The 26,066-nt window shown below is 37.8% G+C and overlaps 1 protein-coding gene across 10 annotated transcripts in view; it reads left to right on the top strand.

Moving 5' to 3' along the window:
* Positions 1 to 26,066, top strand: part of LRCH3 (leucine rich repeats and calponin homology domain containing 3) — a 155,193-nt gene that overhangs the window by 59,614 nt on the left and 69,513 nt on the right. For all 10 annotated transcript variants that reach the window (XM_066240688.1, XM_066240682.1, XM_066240689.1 and 7 more), the window contains exons 2-6: positions 3,103 to 3,247; positions 4,237 to 4,363; positions 13,012 to 13,117; positions 19,530 to 19,666; positions 21,240 to 21,349. In XM_066240688.1, coding sequence (XP_066096785.1) covers positions 3,103 to 3,247; positions 4,237 to 4,363; positions 13,012 to 13,117; positions 19,530 to 19,666; positions 21,240 to 21,349 — 625 coding nt within the window. The remainder of the gene's footprint in view (positions 1 to 3,102; positions 3,248 to 4,236; positions 4,364 to 13,011; positions 13,118 to 19,529; positions 19,667 to 21,239; positions 21,350 to 26,066) is intronic.

Below are 26,066 nucleotides of genomic sequence, written 5' to 3'. Positions count from 1 at the left end.
AAGGGGGGAGGAGCAGGAGGCATCAACTCCCACATGTGCCTGACCAGGCAAGCCCAGGGTTTTGAACCAGCAACCTCAGTGTTACAGGTCAATGCTTTATCCACTGCGCCACCACAGGTCAGGCTGTACAAGTTCTTTATATATTTTAGATACTAACCCCTTACAAAATATATGATTTGAAGATATACTCACCTGTTCAGTAGGTTGCCCTTCTTTTTAGTGTGATATAGTCCCACTTGTTTATATTTGCTTTTGGTCTCAGATACAAAATGTCATTTTCAAGAGCTATGTCAAGTAGCTTACAGCATATATTTTCTTCTAGGAATTTTATAGTTTCAGGTCTTACATTCAAGTCTTTGATCCCATTTTAAGTAAATTTTTGTGTATGGTATAAGATAGTGGTTAAGGTTTTTTTGTTTTTGTTTGTTTTTCATGTCGCTGTTTACTTTTCCCAACACCTATTTATTGAAGAAGCTATTCTTTTCACGTTATATATTCTTGGCTCCTTTGTTGTTAATTAATTGACCATATATTCACAGGCTTGTTCCTGGGCTTTTTATTCTGTTCCATTGATCTGTGTGTCTGTTTTTTATGCCAATACCATACTGTTTTAATTACTATAGCTTTGTTATTTAGTTTGAAGTTAATGAGCACGATACCTCCAGTTTTGTTCTTTCTCAAGATTACTTTGGCTATTCAGGGTTTTTTATGGTTCCAAAATTTTAGAATTGTTTTATGTCTTTAAAAATGTGCCATTGAAATTTTGATAGGGGTTGAATCAAATCTGTAAATTGATTCAGGTAGTATGGACATTTTAAATTTTCTCACTTTTCCAATCCATGAATATGTAATATCTTCTTGTTTATTTGGGTCTTCCTCAGTTTCTTTCATTAATGTCTTGTAGTTTTCAGTATCAGATCTTTCACTTCCTTGGTTAAATTTTAGTATATTCTTTTTGGTGCACTTACAAACAGGATTATTTTCTTGATTTCTCTTTTTGATAGTTTGTTTTTAGTGTATAGAAACACAACAGATTTTTGTGTACTGATTTCATATCCTCCAGCTTTCTGAATTTGTTTATTCTAACAGTTTCTTGATAGAGTCTTTAGGGTTTTCTATATATAACATGTCATCTACAAATAGTGACAGTTTTATCAATATTTCTTTCTTTCCAATTTGGATGTCTTTTATTTCTTTCTTTTGTATAGTTACTATGGCTACAATTTCCAATACTATGTTGAATAAAAGTGTTGAGAGTGGACTAGGGCAGAAGAAGAGAGAAAACAGTGGTGAGCAAATGACTCTTACAGTATATTTTATTAAATCTAAATGGGTAGTGATAGAGTGACTATATTTCAGCATATTCCTTTGTCTTCTGCATTTCCTAAAAACATAATGTTAATCCAGACTAGGTTAGACTAGGTTCTTGATTAGACTAGATTCTTATCTCTTTGGCAAGACCATAAGTGATATTCTGTTCTTTTACTAGGAGAACTGTGATTCCTGATTGTTTGTAAAGATAACAGCCATTAATACTCAATTCTAAATCCAGAAACTCATTGAGAATTGCAAAATGGTAGCATTCTATTATTTTTCACTGATACTAAAACACATATATAGATACGTCCCTTTTCTCTTTGGTTACTCAGTGATACAATTCATATACGGAAGGCAAGATAAATATTTGATTTTCTCTTTATCAGTGTACAAGATAATGAATTGGTTCTCTATTACCTTTGGGAATGGAGAGGGATGTCATTAGAAGCTTGTATAATTCAATATGTGTGATAGCCTTCAGTCTATTACAATTAGAATCTTTATTGAAGCTCAGATTGTCTTATTTTTGCCAGTGGGAACAAGTATAGTTCCTTAGTCCTGTGACATGACCCTAGTCATCTTTGACTGGTAAAGAAAGCAACAGTACTTTCTGTTTGGTTTTCTTTTGCTTTGTTTTTTAAAAAATATCTCAGCATGTTGTCTGCTTTTGCAAAGGTGTATTTTAGGGATACGTTAATTTTCTTGGATATTTGGTACCTAATAAGATCTTTGATGTAATTTGTAGACAGATGTGACTTAGGAGTTTGTGTTACCTGTAAAGAATAATGATTGTGTATTTTCTCCTTTCTCTCCTTCTTCTGTACATTTCTGAAGTTGGAAACAGGGAGGCAGTCAGACAGACTCCTGCATGCACCCGACCAGGATCCACCCAGCACGCCCACCAGGAGGCGATGCTCTGCCCATCTGGGGCGTTGCTCTGTTGCAATCAGAGCCATTCTAGTGCCTGAGGCAGAGGCCACAGAGCCATCCTCAGCGCCCGGGCCAACTTTGCTCCAGTGGAGCGTTGGCTGTGGGAGGGGAAGAGAGAGAGAAAGAGGAAGGAGAGGGGGAGGGATGGAGAAGCAGATGGGTGCTTCTCCCGTGTGCCCTGGCCGGGAATTGAACCCGGGACTCCTGCACGCCAGGCCGACGCTCTACCACTGAGCCAACCAGCCAGGGCCTAATGATTGTATTTTTTTTTTTCTTTCCATTTTTCTGAAGCTGGAAACAGGGAGAGACAGTCAGACAGACTCCCACATGCGCCCGACCGGGATCCACCCGGCACGCCCACCAGGGGCGAGGCTCTGCCCACCAGGGGGTGATGCTCTGCCCATCCTGGGCGTCACCATATTGCGACCAGAGCCACTCCAGCGCCTGGGGCAGAGGCCAAGGAGCCATCCCCAGCGCCCGGGCCATCTTTGCTCCAATGGAGCCTAGGCTGCAGGAGGGGAAGAGAGAGACAGAGAGGAAAGCGCGGTGGAGGAGTGGAGAAGCAAATGGGCGCTTCTCCTGTGTGCCCTGGCCGGGAATCAAACCCGGGTCCTCCGATGATTGTATTTTTTAATGTATGTGGAGACTCAAAAGGAATCAGCATTTCCCAGCAACAGATGTAGTGGCACGAGTTAAAATAAAATGGTTTATTCAGTGAGTTAGTAAATATTTGAATGTTTATTCTGGATCAGTTCCATGATAAGAACTCAATTCAAACATTCACAAAACCTGCCTATGTAACATTTCAATAAAATAAATTGCAAGGATTGATCTTAAGCTCATTTTTTCTTTCAGATCTGTCACGAAATCGCCTCTCAGAAATTCCCATAGAAGTATGTCACTTTGTTTCTCTTGAGAATCTCAACTTATACCAAAATTGTATTCGGTATATACCAGAGGCCATTCTAAACCTACAAGCTCTAACATTCTTAAATATTAGGTAAGATATTGTTTCTCTTTTTTTAATAATTGGTTTTATATGGGGCTTTTTTTCATTTTTTATTTTCTTTCACTAAAGTTTACATTATCTATTCATATCAGCAGTTTCTATACATGTTCTTAGGCTAAATTAACAGTATTTCCTATGTCCCTGTAGTTTCTCCCTTTGTCTTTGCAATCATTGACAAACTTTAATAGCCATTAACCTAATAGGCTTGCAGCAGTCTTGTAACAGTAATTCTCCAAGTACATTTTAGATAAACTTTATTAAATGAGAATAGTAGACCTGTAATTACTTCATTTGGTTCTTGTAATTATGTGTTTTCGTGTATTCAGTTCTGAATATATAAATGCATTTCAGCTCATCTACTCAATTTTTTCATATCTTACAAGAATTCTTGTTATTTTATTAGAAAAGTTATAAATGTTCATTGGAGAAAATTAGCAAATCAAATAGCCTTTGCAAATATTTTTATATGTAGTCATTTTATTGAATAGTGGTCATACTTCTAAATCTCATTTTTCCTCTCAGTATATACTGTAATGATGATGTGCGAAGTAGATTACAAACACTTTACATTTATAACCCTTCTTTGGAAAAAACAGGAGAGGATGATAGTTGTCTACCCTATTTTTAAGTCATTTTTTCTTATATAAATTTAACTTCAATAAAATAATATGTTGTGTTCATATAGCACTTTGGTTATTTACCAAGGTGTTTTCTGGTATAAAGAGCCCAGTAAGGTAGAGGAGATGCTAAGATTCTCAATTTACAGATGAGGAATCTGTATAAGATGGAGACAGAAATTCTGTGCCTAAAAACTATAAAGCTGACAAGTAAGGAAGTATAGGCTGGAACTCAAATCTAAAATTCTGTTTGTTCTTTGTAAAAATTAATATTTATTATTTTACTAAGCATAGAATGGGAAAGGTGAAATTTTTTTAAGCACTGAACTCTGACTCTTCTCTTTTTCTGCTTACTCTTTTTAGTCGAAACCAACTGTCAACACTGCCAGTGCATTTGTGTAATTTACCATTGAAAGTCTTAATTGCTAGTAATAACAAATTGGTCTCACTTCCAGAAGAAATTGGACATCTCAGACATTTAACGGAACTTGTAAGTTAATATTTTATTTTTTAATTGTCCCACATGTATATATCCATAGTCATACCATACTAATAAAGCAGTATTTATTGTTCCATATCCATTTTTTCTTAATTTTTTTGTGACAGAGACAGAGAGGGACAGATAGGGACAGACAGGAAGGGAAAGATGAGAAGCATCATTTCTTCATTGTGGCACCTCAGTTGTTCATTGATTGCTTTCTCATATGTGCCTTGATGTGGGGGGGGGGGCGGGGAGGTGGCTACAGCAGAGCAAGTGACTCCTTGCTCAAGCCAGAGACCTTCAAGCCTGCGAGCAATCTTTGGGCTCAAGCCAGTGACCATGGGGTCATGTCTATAATCCGACGCTCAAGCCAGAGACCCCATGCTCAAGCTGGTGAGCCCATGCTCAAGCCAGTGACCTTAGGGTTTCAAACATGGGTCCTCTGTGTACCAGTCCGACACTCTATCTACTGTACCACTGCCTGATCATGCCTTTTTTTCTTTTTATTTATTTTTGAGAGAGAGAAAGAGAGAGAAGAATGGAGAGATGAGAAGCATCAATTTGTGGTTGTGGCACCTTAGTTGTTCATTGATTGTTTTCTCATATGTGGGGGCTCCAGCTAAACTCGTGACCCTTTGCTCAAGCCAGCAACTTTTGGGCTCAAGCAAGTGACCATGGGATCTGTGCATCCCACGCTTAAGCTGGTAACCAACACCAAGCGAATAAGCTCATGCTCAAGCCAGTGACCTTAGGATTTTGAACCTGGGAACTCAGCATCTCAGGTTGATGCTTTATCCACTGCACCACCAATAGTCAGGCTCTCTATTCTTCTGAGTTATGTGTACTTTTTTTTAAAGAAAATTAACCTGAACAGGGTGACATTGATCAATAAGAGTTCACAGGTAGTGTGATACCTCCATTTTCATTCCTTTTTCTCAAAATTGCTTTGGGTGTTCAGGTTTTTTATGGTTCCATACAAAGCTGGTAACTTTTTGTTCTATTTCTTTAAAAAATAACATTGGCCCTGGCAGGTTGGTTCAGTGTTAGAGTGTCTGCCTGGCGTGTGGATGTCCTGGGTTTAATTCCTGGCCAGGGCACACAGGATAGGCACCCATCTGTTTCTCCATCCCTTTCTCTCTTCTTTATCTCTCTCTTCCCCTCCCACAACCAAGGCTCCATTGGAGCAAAGTTGGCCCGGACGCTGAGGATGACTCCATGGCCTCTGCCTCAGGCGCTAGAATGGCTCCGGTTGTAATGGAGCATCACTTCCTGAAGGGATTGCCGGGTGGATCCCGGTTGGGCGCATGCAGGAGTCTGTCTCTCTGCCTCCCCACTTCTCACTTCAGAAAAACACACACACACAAAAAAATAACCTTGGAATTTTGATGAGGATTGTATTAAATTTGTATATTGCTTTGTGTAATATGGCCATCTTAGCTGCTGATTCTTCCAACCCATGAATATGGAATATTTTTCCATTTCATTGTATCTATTTCAGTTTCTTTCAATGTTTTGTGGTTTTCAGTATATAGGTCCTTCACATTATTTGTAAAGTTTATTCCAAGATAAATTTTTTGTTGTTGCAATTGTAACAAAATTGTAAAAGGAATTGTTTTTATAAGTTTGTTCTCTGAAGTTTCATCATTGGTATATAGAAAAGGTATATTGATTTTGTATCCTGCGGCTTTAATGTATTGGTTTATTGTTTCTAATAGTTTTTCAGTGGCATCTTTGGAGTTTTTTACATACAGGATTATATCATCTGCAAAAAGTGTTACTACCTTCTTCTTTCTTGAAATGGATGCCTTTTTTTTCTTGCCTGATTACTCTGGCTATAACTTTCAGAACTATGTTGAATAGGAATGAGAGAGTGGACATCCTTATCTTGTTCCTGGTTTTAGAGGAAAAACCCTCATTTTTTAACATTTAATATGATAATAGCTGATGGTTTGTCATACATGGCCTTTATTATGTTGAGGTACTTTCCTTCTATTCCAATTTTTTTTGTGTTTTTTTTCTTTTTACAGACACACAGAGAGAGTCAGAGAGAGGGATAGATAGGGACAGACAGACAGAAATGGAGAGAGATGAGACGTATCAATCATCAGTTTTTCGTTGCTATACCTTAGTTGTTCATTGATTGCTTTCTCATATATGCCTTGACCATGGGCCTTCAGCAGAACGAGTAACCCCTTGCTCAAGCCAGCAACCTTGGGTCCAAGCTGGTGAGCTTTGCTCAAACCAGATGAAGCCGCGCTTAAGCTGGCAACCTCAGGGTCTCGAACCTGGGTCCTCCGCATCCCAGTCTGACGCTCTATCCAGTGCACCACCACCTGGTCAGGCTATTGAGTGTTTTAAACATAAAGGGATGTTGTGTCTTATCAAATCTCTTTTTTGCATTTATTGATCAGATTATATGATTGTTTTTCTTTGTTTTGTTGATATGGTATATTATGTTAATTAATTTATATATATTGAGCCATCCTTGTGCTCCTGGAATGAATCCCACTTGATTGTGACTTTTTGTTGTTGTTGTATTTGATTTTCGAGTATTTTGTTTTGGATTTTTGCATCTGTATTCATGGTCTGTAATTTTCTTTTTTGTGTGTTATCCTTGCTAGGTTTGGGTATGAGGGTTATGTTGGCCTCATAAAATGTGTTAGGGAGTATTGCTTCTTCTATTTTTTGGAAAACTTTGAGAAGGATAAGTACCAAATCTTGTTAGAATGTTTGGTAGAATTCACTAGTGCAGTCATCTGGTCCTGGACTTTTGTTTTTTGGTAGGTTTTTGATAGTTATTTTTGTTTCCTCCCTGCTTATAGGTCTATTTAGGTTTTCCAATTCTTTGTGGCTCAGTCTATGAAGATTGTGTAGTTCTAGGAATTTATCCATTTCCTCTAGGTTGTTGAATTTGGTGGCATATAATCTTTAATTTTATTTTACTAAGTTCCTTTGTATATCTGTGATATCTGTGGTAATTTTTCCTCTTTCATTTCAGATTTTGTTTATGGGTCCTTTCTCTTTTTTCCATAGTAAGTCTAGCCAGTGGTTTGTTGATTTTATTGATCTTTTCAAAGAACTAGCTCTTTGTTTTTTGTTTTTATTAAGTGGAGGTGGGGAGGCAGAGTGACAGACTCCCACATGCAGCCCAACCGGGATCCACCTGGCAAGTCTTCTATTGGGGTGATGCTCTGTTGCTGGACAACTGAGCTATTTTAGCACCTGAGGCAAGGCCATGGAGCCATCCTCAGTGCTGGGCCAATTTTTTCGGGGAGTGGGTCCAACTTTTGCTTGAACCATTCAAGCCATGGCAGAACCAGCTCTTTGTTGTATTAATTTTTCCTATAGTGTTTTTGTTCTCTATTTCATTTAGTTCTGCTTTGATTTTTATTATTTCCTTTCTTCTGCTGACTTTGGGTTGCCTTTGTTCTTTTTTAGTTCCTTAAGATGTGATGTTAGGTTGTTTACTTGTGATTTCTCTTATTTCTTGATATAAGCCTGTAATGATATAAACGTTCCTCTTACTACTGCTTTTACTGCATCCCAGAAATTTTGATATGTCGTGTTGTCATTTTCATTTGTCTATATATATCTTTTGATCTCTGCCTTTATTCTTTGACACAGTTATTTTTTAAAATTATGTTGTTTAATTTTCACATTTTTGTGGGTTTCTTTACTTCCTTTTTACAGTTGAATTCTAATTTCAAAGCCTGGTGGTCAGAAAATATGCTTTGTATAATTTCAGTCTTCCTGAATTTGTTGATGTTAGTTTTGTAGCTCAACATATGTTCTATCATTGAGAATGTTTTATGCACACTGGAGAAGAAGGTATTATCTGATGTTTTGAGATGAAATATCCTGTAAATGCCTATTATGTCCATTTGGTCCAGTTTGTTATTTAAGGCCGATATTTCTTTATTGATTTTCTGTTTTGATGATCTATCTAAAGCCATCAGTGGTATGTTGAAATCTTCAGGTATGATTATGTTTTTGTCTGCTTCTATTTTTAAATCAGTTAGTAGATGTCTAATATCTTTTAGTGCTCTCTGGTTCGGTGCATATATGTTAGGAAGTGTTATGTTTTCTTTTTTTACAGAGACAGAGAGAGAGTCAGAGGGATAGATAGGGACAGACAGACAGGAACAGAGAGAGATGAGAAGCATCAATCATCAGTTTTTCATTGTGACACCTTAGTTGTTCATTGATTGCTTTCTCATATGTGCCTTGACTGTGGGGCTGCAGCAGACCAAGTAACCCCTTGCTCGAGCCAGCGACCTTAGGTCCAAGCTGGTGACCTCAGGGTCTCAAACCTGGGTCCTCTGCATCCCAGTCTGACGCTCCATCCACTGCGCCACGTCTGGTCAGTCTATATCTTCTTGATAAAATGTCCCCTTTATCATTATGAAATGTCCATCTTTGTCTCATGTTACCTTTGTTGTTTTGAAATCAGCATTGTCAGATATGAGTATGGCTTTTATTTTCTTTTTTAAAAATTTTATTTATTGATTTTTAGGTGGAGGAGATGGAGGGGGAGAGAAGCAGGAAGCATCAAATCATAATAGTTGCTTCTTGTATTTACTTTGACTGGGCAAGCCCAGGGTTTTGAGCCAGTGACCTCAGCATTCCAGGCCATTGCTTTATCTACTGCACCATCACATATACCTGCTTTTCTTTGAATATTATTTTCTTGGCGAATTGTTTTCCAACCTTTCACTTTGAGTCTACTTTTGTCCTTGCATCTTAGATGTGTCTCTTGAAGGCAGCATATGGTTGGGCTTTGCTTTTTAATTCAATTTGCTACTCTGTGCCTTTATTGGTGAGTTCAGTCCATTTACATTTAGGGTAATTATTGACACTTGAGGATTTCCTGTGTACATTTTATGTTTTGTTTTCCAGTAGCTCTGTGTCTCATTTAGTTCTTCTCTTTTGTGTTTCTGTCAGTCATTTTTGTTTGGTGGTATTCCATACTTCTTTCCCGTTTCTTTTTTTTTAAGTTGTGTATGTCAGTAGTGACTTTTTTGTGGGTTGTTACCATTAGGTTATTAACAGAAAAATTGCTATATGTACAAGAGTCCTTTGTCTTATGAGTACTTCTGCACGCCATCCTCCTTTGCTACTTACTGCAGCTCTTTATCCTCTCCCCTTTTGTTATTGTTGTCACAGATTATCCTTGTTTTTATTGTGACCTTTTTGGAGGTTTTACTTGTAATTTTGGTTTATTTTGTTCTTTGTGTCTGGTCTAATAACCCCCTTGTGTATTTCCTACAGTGGGGGGTTTTCTGGTGATAAATTCCCTCAGCTTCTGTATGTCTGTAAAAGTTTTTATTTCTCCTTTATATTAGAAGGATGACTTTGATGTATATAGTATTCTTGGCTGGTAATTCCTCTCTTTAAGTACTTTGAATGTTTGGGTTCACTCTCTTCTGGCTTGTAGAGTTTCTGCTGAAAAGTGTGATGAGAACCTTAAAGGGCCTTCCTTTATATGTTATATTCTTCTTTTCCCTAGCTGCCTTGAGAATACCTTCATTGTTACTGATTTTTGATAATTTCAGTATGATGATCCTTGGAGTAGGTCTATTTGGGTTGAGGTAACTCAGTGTTCGGTTTGCTTCTTGTATTTGAGGCTCTAACTCTTTCCATAGGTTTGAGAGATTCTCATTAATTATTTGTTTGAATAGGCTATCCATTCCCTTCTCCCTCTCTTCTTCTGATATACCCATTCTTATATTGCTCGTTCTGATAGAATCAGAAAATTCTTGTAGAGCTCTCTCAGTTTTTTTAATTTGTGAGTCTCTCTCTGTAACATATCTAGTTGCCTGTCTTCGATGTCACTGATTCTTCCCTCTATCTGGCTTGTTCTATTAGCTAAACTTGCTATCTCCGTTTTCAATTCATATATTGAGTTCTTCATCTGTTTTTAAAGTTTCAATCTCATTCGTGAGGTATTCATTTTTTTCATTATTTTTTCTGAGCTCAGTAAGTTGCCTCTTGGCGTTTTCTCACATCTTGTTGAGTATTTTCAGAACTTCAATTTTCAATCTTTTATCATTTAACTTGAAGGTTCCATGTCATTGAGATTTTTTTGGAGAATTTTTATTTTCTTTCTGAACTGCGTCCATCTTGTGTAGCTATGGTATTCGATTTCTTCTTCCTTGATGGCATTTGAGAGTAGTATTGTTAAGAACCCTAACAAAAAAGCAACTAAAAATATTAAAAAAATTTTAAATACAATAAAAAAATTTTAATTATGAGAGGAAAAACTACAGGAAAAAGATCGAAAACAAAAAATCAAAAACAAACATCCACAAAAATAAGAATAAAATGTAAAAATTAAAGAAAATGAAATTTAAAAAGAGAAAAAAGAAAATTGAAAAATTGGAAAAATAAATTTTGGTTTTGAGAGGTTTCTTCCAGTAGATGTTGCTGTATTACAAGTTTTAGCTCTGTGAAGTTCCTGGGCTGTCCTCTGCTGAGATGTTGCTTTTGCAATGATTTTTGCGGGTCCACAGCTGCGTTTGTAGGTGGGGCGTGTTGTGAAGGCTTTAGGCTTTAGCTTTATAGTTCTAGCAATGGTGATCTCAGGCCTCTGGTTTTTCTTCATATCTGAATAGACCAGGGACCAGACATGGAGCTCCTCTGTTCTTCAGGGGAAAGAGTGGCTCTGCAGAGCTAGCTGTGGGGTTTGTCTCTGCCACTCTCTGTACCACGAGGTGAGGGTGGCAGGATCTGGGAGGCTGGGTGCCGCACTTTAGTTTTCTCTCTCTGCTGAGTGCAGGCTGCAGGCAGACCGCAGGAACAGTGGCCATGACCCTGTGCTCTAACTGCTTTGTTTTATTTCTCCCTCTCAATCTCACCCTCCTCTTGGCAGAGGAGACCCAGTCACTCTGGGTTTCCCTCTTCATACCCGTCAGACAAGATCCAGAGAGCCCAAGCTTTCTTCCTTCCTATAGTTCAGCAGAGAAAACAAAAACGCAGTCATTCTGGGATTGTCTCCTCTTCTCAAATGCATTTTATCTTCCACTCTCCTTTTCACCCAGTCCCAACTTTAGTCCATTTGGTGTGTAGTTCTTTCAGGCATGCTTGTGAGCCTCGCTGCTATTCCTTTGCTGTGTAATAGTTGTTCAATTTGGTGAAGTTTCAAAGGGAGAGATCTGGTGTATCTCTCATGCCACAGTTACTCTAAATAAGTTATGTGTTTATTTTCTCCTCATTTGCAGTTTGATAAGGAATGATTTAAATTATCTTCAGTTTAATATCATCTTGAATTCTTTTTTTATTTTTGTGAGAGAGAGACAGAAAGAGGGACAGACAGAAAGAGGGACAGCTAGAGACAAACATCCAGGAAGAAGAGAGATGAGAAGCATCAATTCTTCATTGCAGCTCCTTAGTCTTTTTAGTTCTTCATTGATTGCTTTCTCCATATGTGCCTTGACTGGGGGGCTACAGCAGAGTGAGTGACCCCTTGCTCAAGCCATCAACCTTTGGCTTCCAGCCAGTGACCTTTGGGCTGAAGCCAGCGACCTTTGGGCTGAAGCCAGCGACCTTTGGGCTCAAGCCAGATGAGCCCATGCTCAAGCTGGCAACCGTGGGGCTTCGAACCTGGTTCCTCCACATCCAGTTCAACACTCTTTCCACTGCGCATTGGTCTGGCTCGTCTTATATTCTTTTTCTTTTTTTTTTTTTGTTATGGAGACAGAGGGAGGGACAGATAGGGACAGACAGGAAGAGAGAGAGATAAGAAGTATCAGTTCTTCATTGCTGCACCTTAGTTGTTCATTGATTGCTTTCTCATATGTGCTTTGACTGGGGGGCTACAGCAGAGCAGGTGACCCCTTACTCAAGCCAGCAACCTTGAGCTCAGGCTGGTGAGCCTTGCTCAAACCAGATGAGCCCGAGCTCAAGCTGGTGACCTTGGGGTCTCGATTCCCAGTCCAACATCCTATCCACTGTGCCACTGCCTGGTCAGGCCTAAATAGATGTTTTTATACTTTTTTTAATTTTACCTTTTCAATGTTTTTATTTGATCTGACAATATGCCTCCTACCTATTTTTTAAGTCATTTATTTTAATTTTCCTGAAATTAATGTAGATATAAATAAAATGTATATAATCAGTCAAAATCTTGTACATTTTTATAATTAAATTCTGTAAAAACTATGAAATTATTATTGAACATGTAATCTTTTTTTTTTTTACAACTAGGAGGAACCACAGGTATAATTATCTTATCCAATCTCATTTTACAGATAGTTTAAAGGAGGCAAATTTGGTATTTTCTAATAATTCTTTACAACCTGGCCAGTTGGTGCAGTGGATAGTGTGTCATCCCAGTGTGTGGATGTCCCAGCTTTGATCCCCAGTCAGGGCACACATGAGAAATGACAATCTGTTTCTTTCTCCCCTCTTTTCCCCCGTTCTCTCTCTCTTCCCCTCTCATAGCCAGTGGCTTGCGTGGTTCAAACATCAGCCCTGGGCACTGAGGATAGCTCGATTGTTCCTAGCATCACTCTCAGGCACTGAGGATAGCTCAGTTGATTTGAGCATCAGCCCCATATGGGTGTTGCCGGGTGGATCCCAGTCAGGGCCCATGTGGGTGTCTATCTCCCCTCCTCTCACTTAGAAAAAAAAATTGTTTATTTTATGTCTTTTTGAAATAGGATGTGAGCTGCAATGAAATTCAAACAATACCTTCCCAAATTGGTCATTTGGAGGCTTTAAGAGACTTTAACGTGAGAAGAAATCACTTAGTACGTTTGCCTGAAGGTAAGAAACTGAAATGATTGTTTTATTATTATTTGTTTTTTTATTTTAAAGATCTCTTAGACTTATGGGCACAAGACAAAAATGTGTGGAGTTATAGCCAATATTTGAGGTATAAAATGTCTCATTAATATGTTATCTCTTCATTGGGAATTTTAAAATTTAAGATACTTTAGTGAAAAGTTCCAATAACTATTGAGCAGTGATTGTATTTGTAAACCTTGTCAAGTAATGTAATGATAAGGTAAAGCCACAGGAAGTTTCAGTAATCATAACTACTTGAGAGACATAACATACACTGCTCAAAAAAATTAGGGGATATTTCAGAATGAACATGAAGCAATTAAATAAAAGAAGCATTTGATTTTTTCTTATTAAACAACATCAGAAAAGCAAACAAGTCAAAGAACATTGATTTTGCAAGTGAGATGCAAAACCAACTTTTATTTCATTGGTGAAAATGCACTATATGAAAGGCTGAAAGTACTGGAGTATCTGCATGTTCCCTGATCTTGAAAGTGTATTTTGAATTATCCCCTGTTTTTGAGCAGTGTGTATATGTGTGTATATATATATATATATATATATATATATATATATATATTTTTTTTTTTTTTTTTTTTTTTTTTACAGAGGCAGAGATAGACAGGGACAGACAGACAGGAACGGAGAGAGATGAGAAGCATCAATCATCAGTTTCTCGTTGCGCGTTGCGACTTCTTAGTTGTTCATTGATTGCTTTCTCACATGTGCCTTGACCACGGGCCTTCAGCAGACCAAGTAACCCCCTGCTGGAGCCAGCGACCTTGGGTCTCAGCTGGTGAGCTCTTTGCTCAAGCCAGATGAGCCCGCGCTCAAGCTGGCGACCTCGGGGTCTCGAACCTGGGTCCTTCCACATCCCAGTCCGACGCTCTATCCACTGCGCCACCACCTGGTCAGGCGAGCAGTATATTTTTGATAAGGAGATAGTTTAGTATAATGAAAAACATTCCTACAATTAGCTCTGACTTAATAATGGACTTTGACTAAGAACTTTGTCCTTCACTGGAAATGTTCAAATGGAGGCTAATTAACCATTCAGAGGTTATGTACAGAGTGAATAATAAATAGAGTGAGAGACCTCACTAGGAGATTATCTTGAGCTAAGTATAAGTTCTGGTATATGTATTTTAATGATAAAAAGGATTAAGCAAAGAAAAGAAACAATAAAGAAAAAGAGGCCCTGGCCAGATGGCTCAGTGGTAGAGCCTCTCCAACACTTGTTATTACCTGTGTTGTTGATAATAGCCAATCTAACAAGTGTGAGGTGGTAATATCTTATTGTAGTTTTTTTTTGTTTTTTTTTTGTATTTTTCTGAAGCTGGAAACGGGGAGAGACAGTCAGACAGACTCCCGCATGCACCCGACCGGGATCCACCTGGCACGCCCACCAGGGGCGAAGTTCTGCCCGCCAGGGGGTGATGCTCTGCCCCTCTGGGGCGTCACTGTGTTGCGACCAGAGCCACTCTAGCAGAGGCCTGGGGCAGAGGCGAAGGAGCCATCCCCAGCGCCCGGGCCATCTTTGCTCCAATGGAGCCTTGGCTGCGGGAGGGGAAGAGAGAGAGAGGAAGGAGGGGGTGGGGGGTGGAGAAGCAAATGGGTGCTTCTCCTATGTGCCCTGGCCAGGAATCGAACCCGGGTCCCCTGCACGCCAGGCCGACGCTCTACCGCTGAGCCAACCGGCCAGGGCCTCTTATTGTAGTTTTGATTTACATTTCTCTTAACAGCAAAGATGAGCATCTTTTCATATCCTTGGTCATTTGTATGTCCAAGCAACAATATTCAGGTCTTCTCTCCATATTTTAATTGGATTATTTGCTTGTTTGATGCTGAGGTTTGTGAGTTCTTTATATATTGTGGATATTTAACCCCTTATCAAAGCTGTTGTTTGTGCATATCAGCTCCCATTTTGTTGGCTGCCTTTTTATTTTGTTGTCCGTTTCTTTTGCTGTGCACAGGCTTTTTTTTTTTTTTTTTTTAATAGAAACAGAGAGTCAGAGAGAGGAATAGACAGGGACAGACAGACCGGAACGGAGAGATGAGAAGCATCAATTATTAGTTTTTCGTTGTGTGTTGCAACACCTTTGCTGTTCATCGATTGCTTTCTCATATATGCCTTGACCGCGGGCCTTCAGCAGACCGAGCAACCCCTTGCTGGAGCCAGCGACCTTGGGCTCAAGCCAGTGAGCTTTGGCTCCAACCAGATGAGCCTGCGCTCAAGTTGGAGACCTTGGGGTCTCGAACCTGGGTCTTCCACATCCCAGTCCAATGCTCTAGCCACTGCGCCACCGCCTGGTCAGGCTGTGCACAAGCTTTTTAGTTTGATATAGTCCCATTCATTTATTTTTGCCTTTACTTCCCTTGCCTTTGGGGTCAGATTCATAAAATGTTCTCTATTGCCAAGGTTCATAAGTTTAGTACCTATGTTTTCTTCTATGTAATTTATTGTTTCAGATATTATATTTAGGTCTTGATCCATTTTGAATTAATTTTTGTGCAAGGGACAAACTGTAGCTAAGTTTCCTTCTTTTGCATGTGGCTTTTCAATTTTCCCAGCATCTTTTTGTTTTTCTTCTTTTTATAGGGACGGAGAGAGAGTCAGAGAGAGGGATAGATAGGGATAGACAGACAGGAATGAAGAGAAATGAGAAGCATCAATCATCATTTTTTCGTTGTGACACCTTATTGTTCATTGATTGTTTTCTCATATGTGCCTTTACCGCGGGCCTTCAGCACACCAAGTAACCCCTTGCTCAAGCCAGCGACTTTGGGTCCAAGCTGGTGAGCTTTTTACTCAAGCCAGATGAGCCTGTGCTCAAGCCTACGCACCTCAGGGTCTCGAACCTGGGTCCTCCGCATCCCAGTTCGATGCTCTAATCCACTGCGCCACCGCCCGATCAGGCCCAGAATCATTTATTAAAGAGGCTTTCTTTTCTCCATTGTATTTTGGCTCCTTTGTCAAAGATTATTTGTCCACATATATGTGGTTTCATTTTAGGGCTCTTGGTTCTGTTCCATTGGTCTGTGTCTGTTTTTCTGCCAGTACCATGCTGTTTTGATCATCGTGGTTTTATAGTATAATTTGAAGTCAGGTAGTGTGATACTTCCGGCTTCATGCTTTTTTTCTTAGGATTGCTTTGGCTATTCGGGGTCTTTTATGATTCTATACAAATTTGGTGATTTTTGTTGTTGTTCTGTTTCTTTTAAAAATGACATTGAGATTTTAATGGAGATTGCGTTAAATTTGTTGATTGCTTTAGATAATACGGCCTTTTTAATTATGTTGATTCTTCCAATTCATGAGTATTTTTCCACTTCATTTTGTCTTTTTCAGTTTCTTTCAATAATGCTATGTAGTTTTCAGTATATGGTCCTTCATATTTTTTGTTATGTTTATTCCTAGGTATTTTATTTTTTTGTTGTTACAGTTGTAAAGGGAATTTTTTTTTCCAATTTATTTTCTGAAGTTTCCTTGTTGGCATACAGGAAAGCAGTAGATTTTTATAGATTTTTTTTTCCTAGCAACTTCACTGTATTTGATTATTGTTTCAAATCATTTTTTGGTGAAGTGTTTGGGATTTTTTATATACCTGTGGGTCATGTCGTCTACAGAAAGTGATACCTTTATTTTTTCTTTTCCAATATGGATGCCTTCTATTTCTTCTCTTACCTGGTTGCTCTGGCTAAAACTTCCAGTACTGTGTTGAATAAGAGGGGAGAGTGGGCATTCTTGTCTTGTTCCTGATTTTAGAGGAAAAGCTTTTCGATTTTCACCATTTAGCTGATGGTTTGTCACATATGACCTTTAATATGTTGAGGTACTTTCCTTTTATACCCATTTTACTGAATGTTTAAAATATAAAAGATGTATCTTATCAAATGTCTTTTCTGCATTTGTTGATGGGATCATATGATTTTTGCCTTTTGTTTTTTTGATGTGGTATATTACATTGATCAATTTGCGTATGTTGAATCATCCTTGTGCTCTTGGAATGAATCTTGCTTGATTGTGATATAGTACTGTTTTAATGTTTTGCTGTGTTTGATTTGCTAGTATTTTGTTTAGGATTTTTGTACCTTATTCATTATAGATATTGGTCTGTGGTTTTCTTTTTTTTGCGTTGTTCTTGCCAGGTTTTAGTATCAGGTTTATGTTGGCCTCATAAAATGCATTAAGGAGTATTGCCTCTTTGAGTTTTTGGAAGACTTTGAGATGGATAGGTACCAAGTCTTCTTTGAATGTTTGGTAGAATTCACTAGTATAGCCATCTGGTCCTGGAGTTTTATTTTGGGGGAGGTTTTTGATAGTTGTTTCTATTTCCTTACTGCTTATCAGTATATTTAGGTTTTCCACTCCTTCAAAGCACAGATCTACCAGAAAACAAAACATGAAATGGCTATAGGGAATTCAAGTTTGGTATTTGCTGACATATTTCTAATAATGTACTTTTCTAGTTATTGCTGGATTTATCAACTTTGACACATCAGTTTTCTATAACTGTGAGAATTTACTTCCTTACATTATCACTATCATATCTTTCCTTCTTCCTACGTCTTCCTAGTGTACATTTATCACAACTTTAGATTAAATCATTTATTTTCCGATGGCTTTAGGCGACCCCTGTGTTTTGGTCTTTCGACCCCCGCCAGGGTCGCAACCCACAGGTTGAGAACCGCTGCTCTAGTACGTTCATGCAAGTGCTTTGAATGATGGCGAAGATATAGGAGATGACTGCCAAAAAGATCCCGTGCCTTTCCTGCTGAATTGTCACTCAAATCTATGGTGATTTCATGTTTGAAGTCACACATGTTGTCTTCTTGGAGAATGAAGAAAAAATATGTAGTATTTTGTAGTTACCCTGCATTTTTCTTTTGCAGTGTACTTAATAATATCATCAGTTCCTCCAGCAACAAGTTTTAATTTGAGTTCCTCAGTTTCTTTCTCCAGTGCTATATATCTAATTTAGCTTTCTGTGTTAGCATCATTTGCTTCTTGGCAAACTTGATTTAAGATTTTCCTGGGGCAGTGTTCCAGCCTTCCACTCTTCAGGGAGCCTGCTAGTCAAGTGTTCTCTCTGCCTTAGAGTTCCCAGTTCCAGAGGTGGCTGGTGAAGCCACCCCATCTTGGACGGGATCCTCCATGGCTGTAGCCCAGCATTGGGTGGTCACTGGAACCACACAGCCCCACAGACTAGTCGTCCACTGCCATGACTGCCTCCACACCTCTGACTGGGGACCACTGTTCCTTCTGTGTCTTTCTGATCATTTCCTGTCTTTTAGTTTCTTTGTTCTCTTTCTGGAAATTTTATCAATTGAATATTGAAACCCATTAATTGATCCTGTGTTTTTTCTTATCTTTTTTTATTGTTCATTTCTTTGTTATTTTGTTTTACCAAGTGATAAACAATCTAACTATTCCTAATTTTTAATTTCTGCCATATTTTTTATTTCTACAAGTGTTTATTAATCCATGATCTTTTAACATTTTTTCGTTTCAATAATTTATTATCTTAACTCTTTGAAATCAGAATTATTCCAGTTTTTCAAAATTTTCTTCTATTCCCTATATATTACCAGTTTCTTCCAAGTTCTTCTTTTCAGTTGGTTTGTGTGTTGTGTTTTGGTTTCTGTCTTACACATTGGAGGTTTCTCTAAATATCTGTGGATCATGTACTAACAGTGTGGAAGTGATAGAAGTTTCAAGCATACTGACTGGGTAGGAATTTTTTAACAGTATTTAAGCAGCAAGCTGAATATTTTGGGGGGTAAAACTACATATCAGTATCTAAAGGCATTTTCTGTGGGACTACATAGTTTCTTCAGAAAATGTTGTTTTATTTCTTCTACATTGTTGTGTCTATTCCTAACTACGTGCACTCAAGAGCTGGGAATGGGGTGGGATTACCATTAAGTACAGTGTAGACTTTCGTTTTTAAATGGAAGCTCATCCTGACTTCCTTGTTGCCTAGGGTCCCTGAGCATAGAGCCTTTTGATTCAATTGCACTAAAGAATAACTTGTTGATTCTTGTGATTAGAGAGGAGTAGTGCCAAGCTGTGTGAGTTGGGTTTGGGAACCTGTGCATCTCTAACTTCTTCTTTCTGTGGGTAGTCATCTGATCCCTTTGCTACCCCACCTTCCTGTGGCATCAGACCTCTGACTTTCTGTAGTTCTGTGAGCAAACAGCTTGCTTTTCAGTTGGATTCTTAGATGTAGGCATCTTGATTTCATTTTATAGCACATTGCTATAGCAATTAATCACCAAGAAGAGAAGTAAATACTTATGTTTAAATCCACTGTATTTAACTAGAAGCTCCTGTAGAAACTGTGTGGTTTTGAAATGTCATTAATTGTTCACTTCTATTTCATCTCTGCAGAGCTGGCAGAGTTGCCTTTGATACGGTTGGACTTCTCCTGCAATAAAATTACAACAATCCCTGTTTGTTATCGGAGCCTCAGGCACCTACAGATGATCTCCCTAGATAACAACCCACTGCAGTCTCCTCCTGCACAGGTAACCCGTTGTAGATCTGAGCTATGCTATGAACTCTTCTGGCAAAGGAGGAAACTTTAAACTTAAGTTATATGCATTTATCTTTTAGTTAGAAATTAAGTTCTTTTAAAATAAATTCACATACTTGTATATTTGTCAGAAACCTTGACTAAATGGGGTGGAGGACAGGTGATGTTTCCAAGAATGTTTTTTCCTTTCATTAAATTGACTTTTTTTTTTAATTGTGGGATTCTTCATTAAGGTTTTTTTTCTAATAAAACTTGGGTTAATTCTTTTCTTGGAAAACTTGAATGCAGATAATGGAAATGCTAAAGTCAAATAAAAATACTTAGCTTTCAGAACTAAGGATTATCAGTGCCTTTCTTCTGACCAATAGGTTTGTACCATTCCATGCTCTAAAATCTTAAAATCCTTATTTATTGAATGACTGAACTGAATCTATTTAATAATAAAGCAATGATAAGGTAGTGTTACATATAGATTCTAGACAGTGTACAATCTAAAAAATATTTACCAACCTGTAGCTTTTTAAAAAATTTATTGTGTTTACATAAATTCAAGTGTCCCACCGAATATATCTCTACCCACCCCCGAACCTGTAGTGTTATTTTTTCTGAAGTGAGAAGCAGGCGAAGCAGAGAGACAGACTCCAGCGTGTGCCAGACTGGGAGCCACCCAGCATGCCCACTAGGTGGCGATGCTCTGCCTGTCTGGGGCATTGCTCCTTTGCTACTGGAGCCATTCTAGTGCCTGAGGCAGAGGCTAGGCTATGGAGCCATCCTCAGCGCCCAGGCCAGCTTTGCTCTAATGGAGCCTTGGCTGTGGGAGGGGAAGAGAGAGACAGAGAGAAAGGAGAGGGAGAAGGATGGAGAAGCAGATGGGTGCCTCTCCTGTGTGCCCTGGCCAGGATCAAACCCGGGACTTCACACACCAGGCCAAAACTCTACCACTGAGTCAACTGGCCATGGCTCAACCTGTAGCATGTTTTGCTTAACAACCAATTGATAGTACAAGCCTCTGTATGACAACTATAAACCTTTATGAGTAAACTTCATCAATGACAGAAGGGTCTCATAATCCTAAAGAATTTATGTTTTGATTTCTGTCCCAGAAGTCAACAGGTAGCAACAGAAATATCTGTAGTTTTACTATATTAAACATTTCCTGCTTTTCTCTGACAGAGAAAATAGGATTGAAAACATAATTATACGTGGTTGTTGGATTCCTAAAAGCAAAAGTTGCTAATATAATCCATCTGGGAGTGCTGCTTTAAATTTCTGACTATGGCTAAACAATCAGTGTGATAAGTGTACTTGATATTCTGTGTACAATCATAAATTATATGTTACTGAAACTTACTAGTGTCTAGAAAATAAAACCTATATTTATATCACTTAAACACCTAAAATAAAATAATTTTGTCAAAGTATTACATTTTTAATATTACTATATGTACTTAATAGAAATCCCTTCTATTTTCAATATACATTAAGTAAAAAGCTGATTGTGATTAAAAAGGAACACATTTCAGATGAGTAATAATTTGATTGCGTGTATGTTTTACTTTATTTAGATATGTATAAAAGGCAAAGTCCACATATTTAAGTACCTGAATATACAAGCTTGTAAGATTGCTCCAGATCTGCCAGATTATGATAGGAGACCATTGGGTTTTGGCTCCTGGTAAGTATGTTCTGTGATTTGTGGGGGTGAGTTTGTGGTTGTTTGTTTGTTTTTATCATTTTTCTTCACAAGAAATCAAATGCACTGGAGCCTTAAAATGGCTGGAATGTTTGACTAAAGGGAAATAACCTATTTTGACACTACTGTATTTTTCTCAGAATGCCTGTATTAAGTAAAATGTTCTCAGGCGCTGGCCTGTACACGGCATAGATACACGGCAGCTTCCCTGGCTTCTGTTGCACGCTCCCAGAGTGACAAAAAGGTCTCCAGACATAGACAAATGTCCCCTGGGAGTTCCCACTTGTGGAAACCAATGGTCTTGAATACTAACCTTGGCTCTGCTTTTAACTAACTCTATGACTTAAAGCAGATCTCTCAAAGTTTTCATGCTTCATTTTCCCATAGGGAATGAAGAATTTGGGTTTGATGACTATTGATGTCACTTTGGGATCTTTTTGGCTGTGAATCCCTCAGCTATTTATAATATCTGACTTATAAGGTTATCTACTTGGCATTCCCGGCTGGGAATAATCTTAAATAGCAGGAACTAAATTTAAAAGGCTTTAAACAAGCAGAATTGAAGTCTCAGTGAAAGTTCAGTAATGCTCAAGATTTTTTTCAAAAAAGAATCCCTGAGGCCTTCCCTTAGAACCTGCCACATGTTTCTTAAAAGCACAGTCCTAGTGAGCTTGCTTCTTGGTGTCTAATATAAAACAGATTAACAAATTTCTATTTTGGTAAAGTTTGACAGACATATTAAATGTATAAAAAGTAAGTTGAAGGAAAAAATAAAACTGAAAAGCAGATACATATTAAACAAATTATTCAAGTTAGTGGTTAACTCTAAGAGGAAGGAAGAGTCAGTGTGAAAGAGATATGGGGCTTTAAAAGTATTAATAATGTCTCATCATGTTTTAAAAGCTAAGTCTGTTATATTTTATCTATGTGACATATTTTATAATTTTAATAAGTTATTTAAAAGCAGTAAAGCAGCTAAAAACAGTTTTACACCACTAGGAATATTTGCAAAGGACCTTCTGCATTTTAGTAATATTTTAAGTTCTTACTATATTTTAGCACAATGTATGAATTGATTCTCATTAAGAAAATGCTAAACCTGACCAGGCAGGCAATGAAACAGTGGCTAGAGTGTCAGAGTGGGATGCAGAGGACCCAGGTTCGAAACCTCAAGGTTGCCGGCTTGAGCGCAGGCTCATCTGGCTTGAGCACAAGGTCACTGGCTTGAAGCCCAAGGCCGCTGGGTTGAGCAAGGGGTCACTTGCTCTGCTGTAGCCCCATGGTCGAGGCACATATGAGAAAGCAATCAATGAACAAGTAAGGTGCCACAACAAAGAATTGTTGCTTCTCATCTCTCTCTATCTGCCTGTTCCTATCTGTTCCTCTCTCTGTCTGTGTCACCAAAAAAGAGGAAAGAAAGAAAATGCTAAGATTTATTAAGGTGTATCATTTTCAGTAAGTGGAAATATGCTTCATAGGTATTTTATCATCCAAAATTATTAGCATGAAGTATTTAAATGTTTATGGTATAAAGCAGTAATCTCAAGCTATCTGAAAATTTTAGTTATACAAAACATGATTTCTCACATAAATTATTACCCCAAAGGGGTTTGATTTTTTTTCTCTTTGTCACAGACCATGCCTTTCTTACTCATCCCTAGCTCAACTGAATGTTTGGCACACACAGTAAATGCTCAATAAGTACTTATTGAATGAATAGTCAGTTTGGTTGCATGACTGTTAATTCCCTCCTACCTTTCCTCTGCTTTAAAGTCATCAGAAACAACTTTGTAATGACATTCTGGGATTTTTGGTCTGGCTATTAGATTGAAGATTGGCTTAGGTGCTATAAAAGATATTTAAAACAGCAACTGTAATCTGGTTGTTTAAGCATATAATACTACAGGTTTTAGTTTACTATTTATACAAATACAAAGGAGAAATTAACCAAAATAAGGTATACCTATAAAAGATTTCTACCAAGAACATCCTCAGTCCTAACAATTTTAACTGAGAGGAATGAAAGCAAGTGTGTGTTATTAAGGAAAACATACAAGGTTTTGACAGATGGTAAGGATTAGATCTGATGTACTCTATGCCAGTACCGGTACCGGTCTGTGGCCCGGGCGTTGGGGACCATTGCTCTGTGCCATAGGCCTCTCTTAAGGGAAGGATTTTGGTAGTAGGGAGGATATGAGGAAACCTAGGCCATTATTGCCATGAATATTTTTTTCCTCCATTTATTATCACCTTTTCTTTCTTCATTTCTTTTCCTTCTACAGTTGCTTATAATACAGAACTGTTTCTTACTAAAGTTTTGTTTTTACTATTTAGAATTTTTATTAAAAGTATCTGTACAACAAATAAAAGTAACTTTTATTTTATGTATGCACTAATTGATTTTCTTTCTTGGAGTTAGTAATTCTTGCTAAGGAAATGTTTTTCCCTCATGAAATAACAGAACAAGAACATTAAATTGCTACTGCAACCTTTGAGGTTTGCGTGTAAGACAATTAACAGTGAGTCCTGGGTGGGTGTATATATGAGGGTATGCCTACAGAGACTACGGGGGAAGCATCATGAGCTATGTGAATAATGAACTTGAAGGGCTGCAGTACTAATTGTAGAACCTTTGACTCTGTTCTTTGTCTTGACCCAATTGTTTTTTTTTTTACTATAGCAATCCCCATCATATTACTTGTAAAACATATATCAAAATAAAACCTGGGAGGAGACTTGTGTGTTTCTAAGAGATAAAAGAAAGCTTGAATCAATGGAGAAACTTTTCTAAATGGAAAGTCTAAATAGCATAAATGTGTTATGCTCAGTAAGAAAATGCTAAGATTTATTAAGGTGCATCTCATATACAGTAAAGGGAAATATGCCTCATAGGTTTTTTCTTAAGAAATTAATAGAATTGCCTGGCCAGTGGGATAAAGCGTCAACCTGGAGCACTGAGGTAGCCGGTTCAATACCCTGGGCTTACCTGGTCAAGGCACATATGGGAGTTGATGCTTCCTGCTCCTCCCCCTGCCTTTCTCTCTTTTCCTTTTTATCTTTCTCCTCTCCTCTCTAAAATCTATAAATAATGTCTTCTTTAAAAAAAAAGAAATTATTAGAATTAAATATCTAAATGTTTATTATATAAGGTCATCTCGAGCTATCTGAAAATTTTACTTATACAAAACATGATTTCTCAGGTAAATTAAGTATTACTCCAAAGGGGTTTGATTTCTGCCCTGATTCCAAAGGAATTAGTAATTATAGATCTAATGTATTACAATCCCCATAATAATTCTTAATGAAGCTCACTATATTAATGTCTTCTATATTTACCACTTTTTCTGGAGTTATACTACTTTATTTGTAATGGTTTTAGAATGTGCTAGAAATTTTAAAATACACATACATGTATAGAGATAATTTATATATATATATTTACATATATTTAAAATATTTTCAACTCCTCATGCACCAGTGAACAAGATACTATTTTTTCATGTCTTTCTCACTGAGGTGAATTAGTGAAACTGCTTTGCAGTTGACTGTACATTTATTCAAAATGCCGTCATGGAGTCAAAAGGCTTTGGTTCTGGCTATGGATCCCCGTACTTCTGGGCAGTTCAGTTAACCTCTTTGAACCTTAGTTTCTTCAATATGATCTTTACCCTGTTTAACAGTAGTTTTGAGGACCAAATGGCCCTGCGTGTGAAAATGCTTTACTGACCAGAAAGCCTCATACAAATATTAGGTATTGTACTTACTAACTGTCTGCTGTGATCTAGAACCAATTTAGTCTGATGAATCCTGTCTTGCTAAAGAGAATTTTTATTAATCCTGTAGTTCTTCAGTCATTCAACACAAATTAGATGCTGTGTTTCTTTTAGTCCTTAGCTATAACTTTTTTTTTTTTTTTTTTAGCTATAACTTTCTAACTACTTTTGTGCAACACACAAACTTCCTTAAATCATTTTATGACGGTCACAAATGTTTTACTCATTTCCAGATGTGTTTCCAGCTCCTTAAGCAGTTGGCGCTGTTGTGATAACATTTCCATTTTATACAGTGGCACACTTATTTTTCATTAGTGATCTATAGTGACCTCTACTTGCTGAGATGATTTTAAGCAGATCTATATTACAGACTGAATGTATTTATTTATGATGATGTGACAGTGAAACAAATCTGAGGAAAGACTAAACCATTGGTAAGAAAGTCCTGCCTCTGTGACCCCAGTAATGGAGTTAATTCTCAGCAACAAGCCTGAGCTTGTAAAAGCAGGGACCATCTTATTTGTATTCTTTTGGGTTTTTTTTAAGATTTTATTTATTGATTTTAGAAAGATGAGAGAGAGAGAAGGGGGAGGAGCAGAAAGCATCAACTCCTAGTTGCTTCTTGTATATGCCTTGACCTGGCAAGCCTAGGCCTCGAACTGGTAACTTCAGCATTCCAGATCAACGCTTTATCCACTGTGCCACCACAGGTCAGGCAGTGTTTGTATTCTTAGCACCTAGAACACTACCTGGCATTCAGTAAATGCATGGTGAATGAAACTCAGATGAAGCAGATTTAGTGACTTGTTATAACAGAAAATATTCTTTCTTAAGAGTGCATTCCTCAAAGATTTATAACTTTTTTTTATTGATTTTGAGAGAGAGGAAGGGATACAGAGAAAAAGAGAAACATCAATTAGATTGGG

Source organism: Saccopteryx bilineata, chromosome 8, assembly GCF_036850765.1.
Source record: "Saccopteryx bilineata isolate mSacBil1 chromosome 8, mSacBil1_pri_phased_curated, whole genome shotgun sequence".
Taxonomy (NCBI): domain Eukaryota; kingdom Metazoa; phylum Chordata; class Mammalia; order Chiroptera; family Emballonuridae; genus Saccopteryx; species Saccopteryx bilineata.
The sequence above is the reverse complement of the archived record's forward strand: the minus strand, read 5'-3'. Positions and strand labels throughout refer to the sequence as shown.